Source organism: Pongo abelii, chromosome 6 (genome assembly GCF_028885655.2).
Source record: "Pongo abelii isolate AG06213 chromosome 6, NHGRI_mPonAbe1-v2.0_pri, whole genome shotgun sequence".
Classification (NCBI taxonomy): domain Eukaryota; kingdom Metazoa; phylum Chordata; class Mammalia; order Primates; family Hominidae; genus Pongo; species Pongo abelii.
In genome coordinates this window covers 9,821,891-9,838,559 of record NC_071991.2, presented here as the reverse complement: position 1 = coordinate 9,838,559, position 16,669 = coordinate 9,821,891, and the positions used below count along the sequence as shown (strand labels likewise).

General features: G+C 48.6%; 1 protein-coding gene across 13 annotated transcripts in view; it reads left to right on the top strand.

Annotated features, from left to right (window-relative positions):
* The first annotated feature begins 3,275 nt into the window (after nucleotides 1–3,275).
* Nucleotides 3,276–16,669, top strand: part of ZNF3 (zinc finger protein 3) — a 20,337-nt gene continuing 6,943 nt past the window's right edge. The window contains exons 1-6 of one of the 13 annotated variants that reach the window (XM_024249292.3): nucleotides 3,286–4,189; nucleotides 6,137–6,257; nucleotides 8,365–8,495; nucleotides 10,153–10,241; nucleotides 10,522–10,648; nucleotides 13,560–15,778. In XM_024249292.3, the coding sequence (XP_024105060.1) occupies nucleotides 8,441–8,495; nucleotides 10,153–10,241; nucleotides 10,522–10,648; nucleotides 13,560–14,629 (1,341 nt within the window). In that variant the 5' untranslated portion in view covers nucleotides 3,286–4,189; nucleotides 6,137–6,257; nucleotides 8,365–8,440 and the 3' untranslated portion in view covers nucleotides 14,630–15,778. 13 annotated transcript variants of the gene reach the window in all.

Sequence of the window (16,669 nt, the reverse complement as noted above, 5' to 3'; positions counted from 1 at the left end):
CTACCCCCTCCTTACCCCTAAGCCTAAGCAAGTTGCACACACTGCTCCTCCTGCCGCCCCTACAAAGAGGGGTACAGACACCTAGAAAGAGCCAGACAGACTGGCTCTAGGTGTCTGTATCCCCACCCAAAGTGTAAGCTCCTAGAAAGCAGGTGGAGAACTGTGTTATGACCCTGAACAGCCCCATTGTAATTGTAATTTACAGGTGATAGTTGTAATTTACAGGGGAATTATGCAATCTCTCCATTTAGGAGCCTGGATGAAGGAAACTTGAAGGGGCCAGCAACCCTCGATGGAACGGACTTGAGAAATCCTGTAGGAAGAGGGGTCTTCTGGCCAAAGGGAAGTTAAAAAGGAATTTATCTGATTCTAGTCCCCAGCGATAAACCAACCAGGTCTGGACAAACTGAGAAGGTTGTCAAAGAAAAAAAGTACGTAATGCCTTGTTTCTATTTGGAAAAACCAGGTCAGAAAAATGTATCTCTTTGGCGAGATGTTGGCTCACTGCAACCTCCACCTCCTGGGTTCAAGTGATTCTTGTGCCTCAGCCTCCCAAGTAGCAGAGATATCAGGCTTGCGCCACCACATCTGGCTAATTTTTGTATTTTTAGTAGAGATGGGTTTTCAGCATGTTGGCTAGTCAGTTCTTAGACTCCTGGCCTCAACCAATCCACTTGCCTTGGCCTCCTAAAGTGCTACGATTACAGGTGTGAGCCACCGTGCCTGGCCAGAAAAATGTATCTCTTTAGAGAATGCTAGGCAGCTTCCAAGGAGCATAGTGCTTCTCAGCTAGATAGAACGCTAAAATAAAAACAAGATGAGAATTATTCTAGGGTTAGTAAAGTTGATCGTTTGCACTGCTCTTTCACACATTAAAGAACTCCTTTGACTTCTTGTTTCAGGTGCTTTTGAGACATTCTTCAGGTAATTATACAGCTCATAAAACAAGAGATTATTGTGGAATTTAAGGATGACTTTGACATTGAATCAGTAGATTGTGCGCGTTTTAGAACTAAGTTCGCTAAACGTTTCTTTTTTTTGTTTTTGTTTGTGTTTGTTATTGTTGTGTGTTTGTTATTGTTGTTTTTGAGACAGAGTCTTGCTCTGTCACCCAGGCTGGAGTGCAGTGTTACAATCACAATTCAGTGTAGCCTCAACCTCCTGAACTCAAGTGGCTGTTCCATCTTAGCCTCCCGAGTAGCTGGGACTACAAATGTGCGCCACCAGGCCAGGCTAAATTTTGTATTTTTTGTAGAGATAGAGTTTTGCCATGTTTGTTTGTCTCAAAACAAACAAACAAACCAAAAAAATGTCCCCACCCCAAAAACAAAAACGAACAAAAAGCAAGTGCTCCTTTTTGGTATGGGTCAGTGGTTATCTATTCACCTATCAGTCATTCATTTAACAAATATTTGGGAGTGCCTACAAGTCAGCAGGTACATCACTGAACAAAACAAAGTCCTGACCTCATGGAGCTTATACCTTAGTTGTAGGAAACAGACCATAAACATACTTCAGGATATGTATATGTATAGAGAGATGGAGTATCGCTCTGTCGCTCCCAGCCTGGAGTGCAGTGGTGCGATCTTGGCTCACTGCAACCTCCACCTCCTGGTTTCAAGCCATTCTGCCACCTCAGTCTCCCAAGTAGCTGGGATTACAGGTGCCCGCCACCACTCCCGGCTAATTTTTGTTTTTGTATTTTTAGTAGAGGCGGGGTTTCACCATGTTGGCCAGGCTGGTCTCAAACTCCTGACCTCAGGTGATCTATCTGCCTCGGCCTCCCAAAGTGCTGGGATTACAGGCGTGAAGCACTGCGCCCGGCCAACAAATTGAATTTTAAAGATTGAGTTGGTTTTATTAGGGATTCATGAACTGGCAGCACCCAGTCTACAAAACAGAAAGGAAGCCAGGCGTGATGGTGCGTGCCTGTGGTCCCAGCTACTCTGGAGGCTGAGGAGGGAGGATCACTTGAGTCCAGGAGGTTGAGGCTGTAGTGAGGTAGGATCGCGCCACTGCACTCCAGCCTGGGTGACAGAGTGAGACCCTGCCTCTAAAAAAAAAGAAAAGACTTCATATGTTGAAGAAGGCAAAGGAAAGCATGAACATGATGAGGTGCTTTCCTTCTATTGATGGCTGTTGTGATACCGCATTTCTTATCTTCTTAGTTTAAAAGAATTTAAGGCCAGGTGCAGTGGCTCACACTTGTAATCCCAACACTTTGGGAGGCTGAGGTGGGTGGATCCCTTGAGCTCAGGAGTTTGAGACCAGTCTGGGCAACATGGTGAAACCCTGTCTCTACAAAAAAGTAGCCAGGTGTGGTGGCATGCATCTGGGGTTCCAGCTACTCGGGAGGCTGAGGTGGGAGGATCGCTTGACCTTGTGAGGTGGAGGTTGCAGTGAGCCGAAATCACAACACTGCACTCTAGCCTGGGTGACACAGTAAGACCGCCGTCTCAAAAGAAAAAAAAAATTTAAACAAGAAACACACAGGAGGCCGGGCACTTTGGGAGGCTGAGGCAGCAGATCATTTGAGGTAAGGAGTTCGCAACAAGCCTGAAGAACATGGTGAAACTTTGTCTCTACTAAAAATACAAACGAATTAGCCGGGTATGGTGTCACACACCTGTAGTCCCAGCTACTTGGGAGGCTGAGGCACGAGAATCGCTTGAACCCAGGAGGCGGAGGTTGCAGTGAGCCAAGATCACGCCACTGCACTCCAGCCTGGGTGACAAGAGCGAGACTCCCTCTCAACAACAACAACAACAAAAAAAAAAAAAAGGAAAAAGAATAAAAGAAACACATGTCAAAGGAAATCCAGCATAGAGTAATTTATTGCAAAAGGAAAATAGTATTTTGAAAGTTAAGTGCAGAGTAGACAGTACACCCTGGGAGAGAGAGAGGTAGAGAGAGAGTTAGTTCAGGGAGGGCTGCTCCTAACAATGAAACAGCAAAGGCTGGCTCTAGAGAGACCCCTTTTGTGGGGGGGTCTTACACGATTATTCATAAGGGGGTGGGAGAAGTGTTACTAGTAAGCATGTTCTGGGTGGTCCTCTAGGTGCACATGCGCAGTGGGTGTACAGGCTTGTTCATACATTGCATGTTTCATTAGCATCTTAAATCTCCACCCAGGGGCGTGTTTTTTACTATGATAATGAGCAAAGGGTCAGTTTGAGGACCAGTGAAATCAAAATGCGCATGCTCCCTACAGGGGACAGTCCCTGCTGGAGAGAGCTCAGCTTGAATGAGCTCAATTACAATGCGAATGCTGGGGCTTACTGTGTTGACTGTGCGGTCACCACGGTTGCCGCGTCTCCAGGACACGGTCACTTCCTTGACTACCTATCCCCGCCTCGCTTTCCTTTTTCTTTTTTCTCTGTTTTTGAGACAGTCTCACTCTGTGGCCAGGCTGGAGTGCAGTGGTGCGATGTCGGCTCACTGCAACCTCCGCCTCCTGGGTTCAAGCGATTCTCCTGTCTCAGCCTCCAGAGTAGCTGGGATTACAGGCGCCTGCCACCACACCCGGGTAATTTTTTTTGTATTTTTAGTTGAGACGGGGTTTCGCCATGTTGGCCAGGCTGGTCTCTAACTCCTGACCTCAGGTGATCCGCCCGCCTCGGCCTCCTAAAATGCTGGGATTACAGGCATGAGCCTCCGCGCCCGGCCGGTAAGCCTCCTCTTCTCTGCTCTCATCACCTGTACACGGGTTTTTTCCTCATGTCAACTCTGTATGGACTGGAATGTTTTCTTCAGATGTGGGTAATTTAAAGGGCGCATTTTTACAAGAAACCAAAAAAACTCGGTTTGTTCGGAGGCAAGTCTTAAATCAGGGTTTATTTTTTAATATTGATGAATCCTTCAATAATTGTATGTTTACTGCTGCCCTTCGCGAGCAAGCCTGAGAAGCGCGGGCTCGACATCCCCGCGCGCCCTCGCCACCCGCCCCCAAGGCCGGCGACGCTGGAGCACATGTCCTGCTGAGGCCCAGGACCGTGGTCGGCCGCTTTCGCACCTGCGTGGCCAGCAGAGGGCGCAGCCGGCCAGCCCCGCAGCGAAAGATCCCCGAGTGCCGCGTCAGCGATCGGGCTCCTTGCCCTTGCCGCCTGCCAGCCGCCCTGAGTCAGCAAACCACAGAGAGGCGAGGACCTCCCATTTTCCTAGACAGAACAAGTGGGCGTTGGGGGCACGGGTGAGTGGCAAGAACAACCGACCCGGAAGCGAAACGAGGGGGAACTTCCGTTCTTTGTTCTGTCCCCGGTGTGTGGCTCTGTGACAGGGTCCAACAGGGCCTGGTCTGTGTCCGGCCCCCCAAATCTGTCGTCCCTGCCCCCAGGGTGAGTCCACGCGTCCCCGGGTCTCGCGGTGAGACGGAGGCTGTGGTCGCCGGGGAAGGGGGTGGTGTCTGTGCCGCTGCGGCCCGCAGGGTCCCCCGGCCGGCCCGAAGCAGGGTTCGGGGAGGCGCCCCTCCGTTCCATGCAGCCCGTTCTCTACTCCGCTTCCCCAGGGATCCCCCTAGCCTAGCGGGACCCTGCGTAGGGGTTAGTAATGGGGCTCCGGTTCTGGTTTTGTGACTTAAACGGCGCCCCAGCTGGAGCGTTTAAAAGTTTCAGCAGAGCGGTAGGGGCGCCTCTCTCTTGAAAGCAGCTAATGACAGCGACCCTAACTTGGTACTTCTCCCAAATGTTTTTATTTGATGTTAACACAGTTATTCGCGCCCGTGGCAGGAGAGGAAGTTTATTTTTACGCAGCTGGGTCCAAGGATCAGAGAAGTTCTGCTAAGCGTACGCAGTTAGCACGAGGGCTGGGAGTGGGTGCAGACGCCGATTCCAGGGGTAATTCTGCTGGAGCCCAGTGCATGGAGTGATACACCTGGCTCAGGTTCCGTTTTCAGTTGTATTAGATTCCTGGTTTGATCCTCTCTCCGGAAGTGGGATTGAATCCACATCGGTGTTTACACTCTGAAGGGCTTGTGTAAACTCCAGGAGAGGATAGCAGAGTGATGAACCTGAAACCGATGGACTAATTAGAGGAACTGAGCGTATTATTTTCTCCAGAAAAGACATCTGTGGAGAGTGGGCATCATTTGATTACACGTGTTTGATGGACAGTCGGGTGGAAAGAGAAGATTCTGTTATTGAAGCTCTTTTTTTAAAAAAATTAATTTTTATTTATTTTTGAGACAGTCTGTCTCTGGAGTGCAGTGGCACGATCTCGGCTTACTGCAACCTCCGCCTCCCGGTTCAAGCGCTTCTCCTGCTTCAGCTTCCCGAGTGGTTAGGACTACAGGCGCCCGCCACCACATCCGGCGAATTTTTTTGTATTTTTAGTAGAGACGGGGTTCCGCCCTTTTGGCCAGGCTGGCCTCCAACTCCTGGCCTCAAGTGATCCTCCCACCTCAGCCTCCTAAAGGTCTGGGGTTACAGGCGTGAGCCACTGCACATGGCCATTCATTGAGTTTCTGTGATGCACTAGGTCTCTGTGAGGTGAAGGTCCAAGGAGATAGATTTTCAGCGAATCACCTGAAGACTTATAATGGCTCAGCTGTGCAATGTGGATCCCCTGCTGAAGTAGTTGGGAGCACAGTGTCTAGCAAGTTAGCTGACGGAACGTTAGAACTTTCTTACCCTGGGTGGAGGTGGACCTGAGAACCTACCATTCCCTTTCATCTCTCCACCCATGCAGCGCAAATACTAGTTGTGGTGGTGGTCTTAATTGGTATTTATTAGCATATAATAAGTATTCTCTTTTTCTTCTTTTTCTCTAAATGTCTTGATTAGAAATGAAGTTTAGGCTGGACTCGGTGGCTCATGCCTGTAATCCCAGCACTTTGGGAGGCTGAGGTGGGAGAATCACTTGAGGCCAGGAGATTGAGACCAGCCTGAGCAACATAGTGAGGCTGCATTTCTACAAAAAGAATTTTAAAAAACTCAGCCAGATGTGGCAGTGCACACCTTTAGTCCCAGCTCCTTGGGAGGCTGAGCTGGGAGGATCACTTAAACTCAGGAGTTTGAGGCTGGAGTGAGCTCAAACTCACTGCACTCCAGCCTGAGCAGCACAGTCAGACCCTGTCTCACATGGAAAAAAAAGACGTTTGCATGAATATTTTAAATTCCTTTTTTTCCCCTTAATCACACAGCATTAGCATCAACAAAAGTCAGAATTCCCGGGAACTTGAACAGAGGCTGCTAAATTCCCAGTAATTGCTCCTTTGGCCTTCTAGGGACTGACTTCAAAGAAGGAAGGAAAGAATCAGGCAGGTAAAGCTTTCCGTGTCTTGTTCTCACTGCCAGGCCATCTATCTCGGTCCCCACGGGCAGCACCAGGGAGTGAGGCTGGCAGCAGAGCAGGGGAAGGGCCCCGTCTGGACCTGAAGCCATGGGGGCACAATGGAGAGTTTTCTTTCTGTGAGAAACGCTGTTTACTGATCTGGACACTGGGTGCTTGTTCTCAACAATATGCCTTTGAGTTCCAGCTTCACTTAACCCAGCTGTGAGAGGGAGCGTTGCCTTTTTCTCTGGAGTCAGACCTTTGACCTGCCTTTCTAGGAGTTTGTACTGAAAGCTGACTTGTTGAGGGCGTCAGCTCATAAATAGCTCCGGAGATTGTAAAGGTGGTTGATAAGAGGATATGATGGTTGGCTCTGAGACACCGTTGAAGGGACCCTGCTGGGAGGGCGATGGTGGCAAGAAGGTGTGTCACCTTGATTGCCAGTGGCCTGGCTTGTGCCTGAGTCAGTGCTTTCCACTGTGTAAGAGCTCTGGTATTGGACATTCTATATCCCCTGCTACCCGAAGACCAGAGTTGTCCAAACTTGCAACTGACTTTCAAACAGGACCCCTCTTCCTTTGTTCTTTTTTTTCTTTTATTATCTCAAACATTCTGTTATCCATTCCTCTTCCTTTGATGCCTTATGTGAGTGTAACAGTCTGTAATTATGAAGCACATACTTTTTGCATTCCTGATTTTTTTACTCCTTGCAGTAGTGAGTGGCAATAGAGTTAGCACTCAGCAGACATTTGCTATGTGAGCAAATGAGTAAAGAGATAATGAGAGGTAGATCAAATTCAGGGTTTGTTTGTTTGTTTGTTTGTTTTGTTTTGTTTGAGACGGAGTCTCACTGTTGCCCAGGCTGGAGTACAATGGCACGATCTCGGGTCACTGCCACCTCTGCCTCCTGGATTCAAGCGATTCTCCTGCCTCAGCCTCCCAAGTAGCTGGGATTACAGGCACATGTAACGCCATGCCCAGCTAATTTTTGTATTTTTTCTTTTCTTTTTCTTTCTTTCTCTTTTTTTTTTTGAGGCAGAGTCTCTGTCTGTTGCCCAGACTGGAGTGCGGTGGTGTGATCTTGGCTCACCGCAACCTCCACCTCCTGGGATCAAGTGATTCTCCTGCCTCAGCTTCCCAAGTAGCTGGGATTATAGGCACACACCACCATGCCCAGCTAATTTTTTGTATTTTTAGTAGAGACAGGGTTTCATCATCCTGGCCAGGCTGGTCTCGAACTCCTGACCTCATGATTTGCCTGCCTCGGCCTCCCAAAGTGCTAAGATTACAGGCATGAGCCACTGTGCCCAGCCTGGGAGTAGTCTTTTTATGCCAGTGAATGTATATACTCGCTCCTGCATTTTGTTATAAATATTACTCAAAGTGATGGGGGCAGCCAAAGGTGGGATATTGTTGAGGAACTTGGGCCCTTTTTGTGGTCCTTGTGATAGTCTCATTTCAGGGAGTATGTTTACCAGGATCTAAAAGACTAGTCTGAGGCTGGGCATGGTGGCTCACACCTGTAATCCTAGCACTTGGGGAGGCTGGGGTGGGCGGATCACCTGAGATCAGGAGTTCGAGACCAGCCTGGCCGACATGGTGAAATCCCATCTCTACTAAAAATACAAAAATTAGCCAGGCATGGTGGTGCGTGCCTGTAATCCCAACTACTTGGGAGGCTGAGGCAGGAGAATTGCTTGGACCCGGGAGGCAGAGGTGGCAGTGAGACGAGATTGCACCATTGCACTCCAGCCTGGGTGACAAGAGTGAAATTCCATCTTAAAAAAAATAAAGAAAATGAAAAAATACCAGGCGCGATGGCTCACGCCTGTAATCCCAGCTCTCAGGGAGGCAACAGGTGGAGGATAGCTTGAGCCCAGGAGTTCGAGACCTGCCTGGGCAATATAGCGAGACCCTGTTCTCCACAAAAAGGAAAAAAAAAAAAAATTAAAAAATTAAAGAAAATAAAAGACTAGTCCCAGTTGCCACATTTCTTCTCACTGTTCCTGGGTACTCACTGAAATACTAGCTCCCATCTTTCTGTATTCAGGAGGTTGTTTTGAATTATCTTTGAACCTTGAACTTTTGCTTCTGCAGTGCTTCCTCATTCTCTTTTAAAACCCACTTCCCGCTGAGTCTGCACCCAGGAGACCAGAGAGCACCTTGCCCTTCCATGGAAACTCAGGCCGATCTCGTATCTCAGGAACCTCAGGCCCTGCTTGACAGTGGTGAGGAATAAGGACTCATTCATTCTATTACTCAGTCATTCCGCAATCATCCATTGAAATCACTCATTTACTAGGTACTAGGCTAACTACTAGAATCCAGATGTGAATAAGACACACTCTTTGCCATTCAGTAACTCACAGCCTAGTGGGGAAGCTGACCGAACAGTAATCAATGACAGCTTGATAGGTTTGATAATTGAGGCAGATTTTTTTTTTTTTTTGAGATGGAGTCTTGCTCTGTTGCTCAGGCTAGAGTGCAGTGGCACAATCTTGGCTCACTGCAACCTCTGCCTCCTGGGTTCAAGTGATTCTCCTGCGTCAGCCTCCCATGTAGCTGGGACTACAGGCGCCCGCCGCCATGCCTGGCTAATTTTTGTAGAGATGGGGTTTTGCCATGTTGGTCAGGCTGGTCTTAAACTCCTGACCTCAGTGCCCACCTCGGCCTCCCAAAGCATTGAAATTACAGGCGTGACCCACCGCGCCTGGCCACTGAGGCAGTTTTGAGGAGTTGTGAGTACCTCACGCGAGATTAATGAAACCGTGTCAATCATTCCATTTCTCGGGCATTCTATGCAGCCGACTTCATAGGCATAGTTTCTGCTTTTTAGGAGCATGCTTTTAGAGGAAGCACTTCGGAATCATTTTATGGGTCACAGACAAAAAGACAGAGTGAATAGGAAGCCACTAAAATATATTTTGCGGCCGAGCACAGTGGCTTACTCCTATAATCCCAGCACTTAGGGAGGCCGAGGTGGGCAGATCACAAGGTCAGGAAATTGAGACCATCCTGGCTAACACAGTGAAACCCCATCTCTACTAAAAATATAAAAAATTAGCCGGGCATGGTGGCACGCGCCTGTAGTCCCAGCTACTCCAGAGGCTGAGGCAGGAGAATTGCTTGAACCCGGGAGGTGGAGGTTGCAGTGGGCCGAGATCACACCACTGCACTCCAGCCTGGGCGACAGAGTGAGATGCCATCTCAAAAAAAAAGAAAAGAATTGCAGAAAAAGGTAAGAGATCCAACACAGAAACAGGGAACATTTTTCGTGTACAGATTTGATCTGGGGTGGAGAGAAAGGAGCTGTGGGCATTGTGTTTCCAGTCAGGGCTGGGGTGAAGCTGCTGGTTTTTCTCTGGTCTAAGAACTTCATGCTGGGTGCAGTGGCACACGCTTGTAATCCCAGCTACTTGGGAGGCTGAGGCGGGAGGATCACTTGAGCCCAGGAGTTTGAGACCAGCCTGGACAACATAGCAAAACCTACCTCAAAAAAAAAAAAAATAGAACTTCATGCAAGAGTGGGATCATATGTTTCTGGCCAAGCTTGGGTGAATGGACAAGAATGCAGTAGTCACTAAGATAGGACTGGGCGGTTTCATTGAGAGAAGAGTGACTGGAGAGAAGAGGGGACCTGGGGCAGACTGGAGACCAAGAATGACCAGGCCTGTGGCCATCTGCTCAGGCAGGATGGACCCGCTCTGAGTTTGCCTTTGCTGGACACACTTTAGCTAGCTGCAGAGGAAGCAAACTTAGAAATGTGAGAGAGAGGGTCCTGTGTTGTCCCAGGACCCCGGGAGCTTTCTGTGGGTTGGGAAGTCAGCAGGTTGGGAGGTCACAGAGCAGATGGACTCATTCCTGGGCCCTTTTATTGCCCTTCAGCTCTTCCTTCAAAAGTTCCTGCCTTTTCCGACAAGGACAGCCTGGGGGATGAGATGTTGGCGGCTGCACTCCTAAAGGCCAAGTCCCAGGTGAGCTGTGGTTCCCTTCATCCTTTTCCTTTCAATTTTCTGTGCAATGACATCCCATTCAGAGCTTTAAACTCTGATCTCCTCCATCAGGCCCATGGTTCTGTCCTGCCGAATCATGGACCCTCACCTTCCATCTTGGACTCCTGTCTCTCTTCCTCCACCCTGTCCTCCTTTCCTCCCTTCCCAAATGTGCATTTTTCACCCCATCCTCAGTGATTTTTTTGGTGCCGCCATTCACATTCCTCACCGTGAAATTGCATGCCAGCACGTGTTGTTTCAGGAGCTGGTAACCTTTGAGGATGTAGCTGTGTACTTCATCCGGAAGGAGTGGAAGCGTTTGGAACCTGCTCAGAGGGACCTCTATAGAGATGTGATGCTGGAGAATTACGGGAACGTGTTCTCACTGGGTAAGGAGTTATGCCTTGTCAACAAAACTCGCTGGTGTTTCTTTGCTTCTTTGTTTGCTAGTAACAATGTAGTCACTGAAAAGAGCTGACTGTTTCAGCAGATTTTTTTTTTGAGGTGCAATGGCACAATCTTTACTCAGTGCAACATCCACCTCCCAGATTCAAGCGTTCCCAGGTTCTCACCTCTGCCTCCCAAGTAGCTAGGACTACAGGCACGCACCACCACACCGGGCTAATTTTTGTATTTTGTTTTGTTTTGTTTTAGTAGAGACGGGGTTTCACCATGTTGGCCAGGCTGGTCTCAAACTTCTGACCTCAAGTGATCCACCCGTCTTGGCCTCCCAAAGTGCTGGGATTATAGGCATGAGCCACCACACCTGGCCTAGGTAAGGATTGACTTAGTCTTAGAAAACTGTAAGAACAATAATCTTAACTCATTTATACAGCAGTTTGCAACTTATAAAGAGTTCTCATATATATTCTTTCATTTAATCTTCACAGTAACACACTAATTGAGGCAGCTAGTATTATTCCTCATTTTAAAGGTAGGGAAAGTGAAAGTAGTCCAGGCGAGGTGGCTCACACCTGTAATCCCAACACTCTGAGAGGCCGAGGCAGGAGGATCACTTGAGGTCAAGAGTTCAAGACCAGCTTGGGCAACATGGCGAGACCCTGTCTCTACCAAATATCCAAAAAATTAGCCAGGCATGGTGGCACATGCCTGTAGTCCCAGCTACTTGGGAGGCTGAGGCTGGAAGATCACTTGAGCCTGGGAAGCCGAGGTTGCAGTGAGCCGAGATGGCACCACTGCAGTCCAGCCTGGGTGACACAGAGAGACCCTGTCTCAAAAAATAAATAAGTAAATAAAGTGGAGGTGAGAGTAGAGGTCTCAATGTCTTGTGCATGCATGGTCATCAATTGCGCTGAGTGGCAAAACTTGGGGCCCAGTCTTTAACTCCAAATCTGGTACCTTTTTTTTTTTTTTTTTTTTGAGATGGAGTTTCGCTCTTGTTGCCAGGCTGGAGTACAATAGCATGATCTCGGCTCACCGCAACCTCTGCATCCTGCGTTCAAGCGATTCTCCTGCCACAGCCTCCTGAGTAGCTGTGATGATAGGCATGCGTCACCACGCCCAGCTGATTCTGTATTTTTAGTAGAGACGGAGTTTTTCCATGTTGGTCAGGCTGGTCTTGAACTCCTGACCTCAGGTGATCCACCTGCCTCGGCCTCCCAAAGTGCTGAGATTACAGGCGTGAGCCAACGCGCCTGGCCAAATCTGGTACTTTTTCCATGTTATTCTCAGGACTTAATATATTATCCAGAGACTTTTCCGAAGGATTATCCCTGAACACATGAGGTGCTGCTCTTTGCCCATGTCTCTGTCCTCTCCTTCTCTGTTTCTCTTTTCTAACCTCTAGGGACCTGTTGCTTTGTTCAGGACCTAGTGCCCCTGCTGCTCTGTAGAAACTTAGAAAGGTTAAGAAATTAGGCCAGGTGCGGTGGCTCATGCCTGTAATCCCAGCCCTTCGGGAGACTGAGGCGGGCAGATACTGAAGTCAGGAGTTTGAGACCAGCCTGGCCAACATGTTGAAACACCATCTCTACTAAAAATACAAAAAAATTAGCTGGGGGTGGTGGCATGTGACTGTAATCCCAGCTACTTGGGAGGCTGAGACAGGAGAATTGCTTGAACCTGGGAGGTGGAGGTTGCAGTTAGCCAAGAACACGCCACTGCACTCCATCCTGGGTGATAGAGTGAGACCCTGTCTCAAAAACAAAAAAAAAGAAAGATTAATAAATTAGTTTCTTAACCTTTAGGATGTAGAATTCCTTGTCTCTCACCCCACTCTTAGTGGGCATTTTCCCGAGCAGAGCCAGGAGGTCTTCCTAACTCTCATTTGAGACCTCCCTGTACATTTCCCTTCTGTCCCCGGCAGATCTGGGGTCTGGAATTGAGCTCTGGGACTCTCAGGGTGAGCAGATAAACCTCCTTGTCCCATGTCTCTCCCCATGAGCAGAATTCCCATTTCTGAATCCTGCCACCATCTCTCTGCTAGAATGAGAGGAAGAGCCAAGGGGCCTGAGTTTAAAGGGAACTGAGAGCAGAGAGGTCCTAAGAGGTACCTGTTCAGGTGAAGGAGAAACAGCTGTTCCCGTCCCTAACACACATTACCCTGTCTTTACTTTTTAAAATATCAAGCTAAAAATGCAAACTCTCTGGACCCTTTACATTTGTCCTCTGTGCCCAGAGCTGCCTTTAGAAACTCCAAAGGAGTGAAAACAGAGACGTCAGACACTGAGATTCTTTGCATAGCCTCACGTGCGAGCATAGCCTTTTATGCATAGGGCCCAGAGGTGGACCCAGCTGTCTTGCCGTTTCCATGGGCTTGGCATTTGTGGCGTGACGACAGTCATGATTGCTCTTCTTAGGGGCCGTGGCGGCCACTAGCATCCTCTCCCTTGCTCGTTCCCGCACTGCTGCTATCTCTCCTCACCCTTCCCCCCTTTTCTCACCAACTGTCCTGTACTTGCTCTCCCTTTTTGCAGTCACTGTGTCCCCAGTTATATCCACTGCCCTGACCTCTCTAAAGGCTTTGTCACTTCATTAAGCAATATGACCTTCCTCTTCTAATATTGGTTCCCTGCCTCTCTGCCTGATCCGTCCTCCCCTCCACACACACTCGGCTTTCTCTCCACTTCTAGCTCTGTTCTCTTTGGTTTTGCTCTGCCCTGCCCCTTCCCTGTCTCCTTAGCCCGGCTATCTCATTTTGCCTTAGCTGCACACATGTGGGGCCTCTTTGTAGGCATGTGCTTTTGGCGCTGTAAGTATTCGTTACAATGATCCTGTCCTGTGATTTTCACTCTTTCTTCCCCAAGGAACAAGTGACATTTGCATTTTTTATTGTGTCAGATCATGAGACCAGGACTGAAAATGATCAAGAAATTTGTGAAGACACAAGATCACATGGGGTCCTACTGGGAAGATTTCAAAAGGATATTTCTCAGGGTCTCAAGTTTAAAGAAGCCTATGAACGAGAAGTCAGTCTGAAGAGGCCGCTGGGGAACTCCCCTGGAGAAAGATTGAACAGGAAAATGCCAGATTGTGGTCAAGTGACAGTTGAGGAGAAGCTAACCCCCAGGGGAGAAAGAAGCGAGAAATATAATGATTTTGGGAACAGCTTCACTGTGAATTCCAACCTTATCTCACATCAGAGACACTCCGTGGGAGACAGACCCCATAAGTGTGATGAATGTAGCAAGAGCTTTAATCGAACTTCAGACCTTATTCAACATCAGAGAATCCACACTGGGGAAAAGCCCTATGAATGTAATGAGTGTGGGAAGGCCTTCAGCCAGAGCTCACACCTTATTCAGCATCAGAGAATCCACACTGGGGAAAAACCTTATGAATGTAGTGATTGTGGGAAAACCTTCAGCTGTAGCTCTGCCCTCATTCTGCATCGGAGGATCCACACGGGGGAGAAACCGTATGAATGTAATGAGTGTGGGAAGACCTTCAGTTGGAGCTCCACCCTCACCCACCATCAGAGAATCCACACTGGTGAGAAACCCTACGCCTGCAATGAATGTGGGAAGGCCTTCAGCAGGAGCTCAACCCTTATTCACCATCAGAGAATCCACACTGGAGAAAAACCCTATGAATGTAATGAGTGTGGGAAAGCCTTCAGCCAGAGCTCACACCTCTATCAGCACCAGAGAATCCACACTGGAGAGAAGCCCTACGAATGTATGGAATGCGGAGGAAAGTTTACCTACAGTTCAGGCCTTATTCAGCATCAAAGAATCCACACCGGGGAGAACCCCTATGAATGTAGTGAGTGTGGGAAAGCCTTCAGGTATAGCTCGGCTCTTGTTCGCCATCAGAGAATTCACACTGGAGAGAAGCCTTTGAATGGGATGGGCATGAGCAAAAGCTCCCTCAGAGTTACAACCGAGTTAAATATCAGAGAGTCCACGTGAAAGAGCCACACACCCATTTTCCTCACTTCCCCTGAGTCTCAAGAGCTCTTGCCTTACCCTATAAATCTCAGCAGCTTAGGATGTGTCCCTTCCAACTCAGACCTTTCATTTTAGAGAATGGGGCAGATGGGGCAAATCGCTGAATTTTCCCAGAAGTTGCACCAGCCTTAGAAAGCGACAAGGCAAGCGGATGGCGTGCTGGGAATAGAAGGCAGCTCTGGGACCAGTCGCCCCATTTAGGAAAGAAGTTTGCACTAAACTGTTTTTCTCATAGCAGAGGAACCTTTCCAAAGTGGGGATGGAAGCCCAGTCGGGACAGAATTGGATGGATTCCTTTAGTTGGAATCCGTGTAGTCAGCACAGACGGCAGTGGAAAGGACGCTCTGGGTCCTGTTATTTGCTAGGGAGGGTAAAGGGAGACTATTTCAAAGCTACTGTTCCTAGTCCAGCTTTAAGTTTCGATAAGAAACATGCTGTTTTGTTTCATGATTTCATCAATTATGGAAATTTGGCATTGAGGGATTGTTTTATTGAGGGTAGAAGAGATTCCAGAATCATCTGTGATGATGGTGTCCTTTAGGGCTCTTGGAACAGCCAGACCATGTTTCCAAGAGAAACCTGGTGATATTGCCAGCAGACCCCCTGCCCTCCCCAGTTGTCCTGGGGCTGAATGGGCAAATCTATCCAAACAGCTAGTAACCGGCTGTGAGGGAGAGGGTCAGAAGCACTTAGCGTTGGCCTCTGAGTCCTGTCCTTGCTCGTCCTCTTCCCACTCCAATGATGAAAATGATTTTCTCTAAATGCCTGGGTAAGGATGCTTTCAAGGCGCTCACTCGGCCTGCTTGCCCTGCCCTCTCACCTCTGACACCCAGCCCCAGGAGCCAGACCACTCCTGCCTCCACCTCTGACTCCAGCAGCTGAAGATTAATGCAGATAAAGAGCAAAGCCCAAAAGGGAGAAAAAAATAAAAAAGCGAAGCCAAGAGAAGGCAGGCTGTGCCTGAGCCTGGTGGCAGAGCTCGTTGCTGGGTGAGGATGGCGCTCCCCAAGTTTTCCCAACCGACGGGATGACCTTCCATTGTGTTTTCCCAACCCTGCTCATCCTGTAGCATAAATGAAGTGCACTATTAAACAGAATAGTTTTTCAGAAGAGATTGAGTGTGGTTTTGTACAATGTTTGGACCATACATTTCAGTTAAAACAAGACATGTTGGCTGGGTGCAGTGGCTCACGCCTGTAATCCCAGCACTCTGGGAGGCCAAGGCAGGCAGATCACCTGAGGTCTGGAGTTCTAGACCAGCGTGATCAACATGGAGAAACCCCGTCTCTACTAAAAACACAAAATTAGCCGGGTGGCACATGCCTATAATCCCAGCTACTCAGGAGGCTGAGCCAGGAGAACCACTTGAACCCGGGAGGCGCAGGTTGTGGTGAGCCGAGATCACGCCATTGAACTCCAGCCTGGGCAAGAAAAGTGAAACTCCATCTCAAAAAAAAAAAAAAAAAGACAAGACATGTTGGTGACTATAAATGGAATCTGAAAGTTGACTTAAATTTTTTTTTTTTTTTTTGAGACAGAGTCTCGCACTGTTGCCCAGGCTGGAATGCAGTGGCACCATCTTGGCTCACTGCTGCCTCTGCCTCCCGGGTTCAAGCAGTTCTCATGCCTCAGTCTCTAGAGTAGCTGGGACTACAGGTGTGCACCACCATGCCCCAGCTAATTTTTGTATTTTTAGTAGAGACGGGGTTTCACCATGTTGCCCAGGCTGGTCTTAAACTGAGCTCTAGCAATCTACTGGCCTCAGCCTCCCAAAGTGCTGGGATTATAGGCGTGAGCCACCATGCCTGGCCCTAAAATTTCTTTATAGGCTAGGTGCAGTGGCTCATGCTTATAATCCCAACACTTAAATCAGCCAAGTGTGGTGGCACGTGTAATCTCAGCTACTCAGGAGACTGAGGGAGGAGAATTGCTTAAATGTGGGTGGCAGTGGTTGCGGTGAACCAAGATTGCACCATTGTACTCCAGCTTGGGCAACAGAGT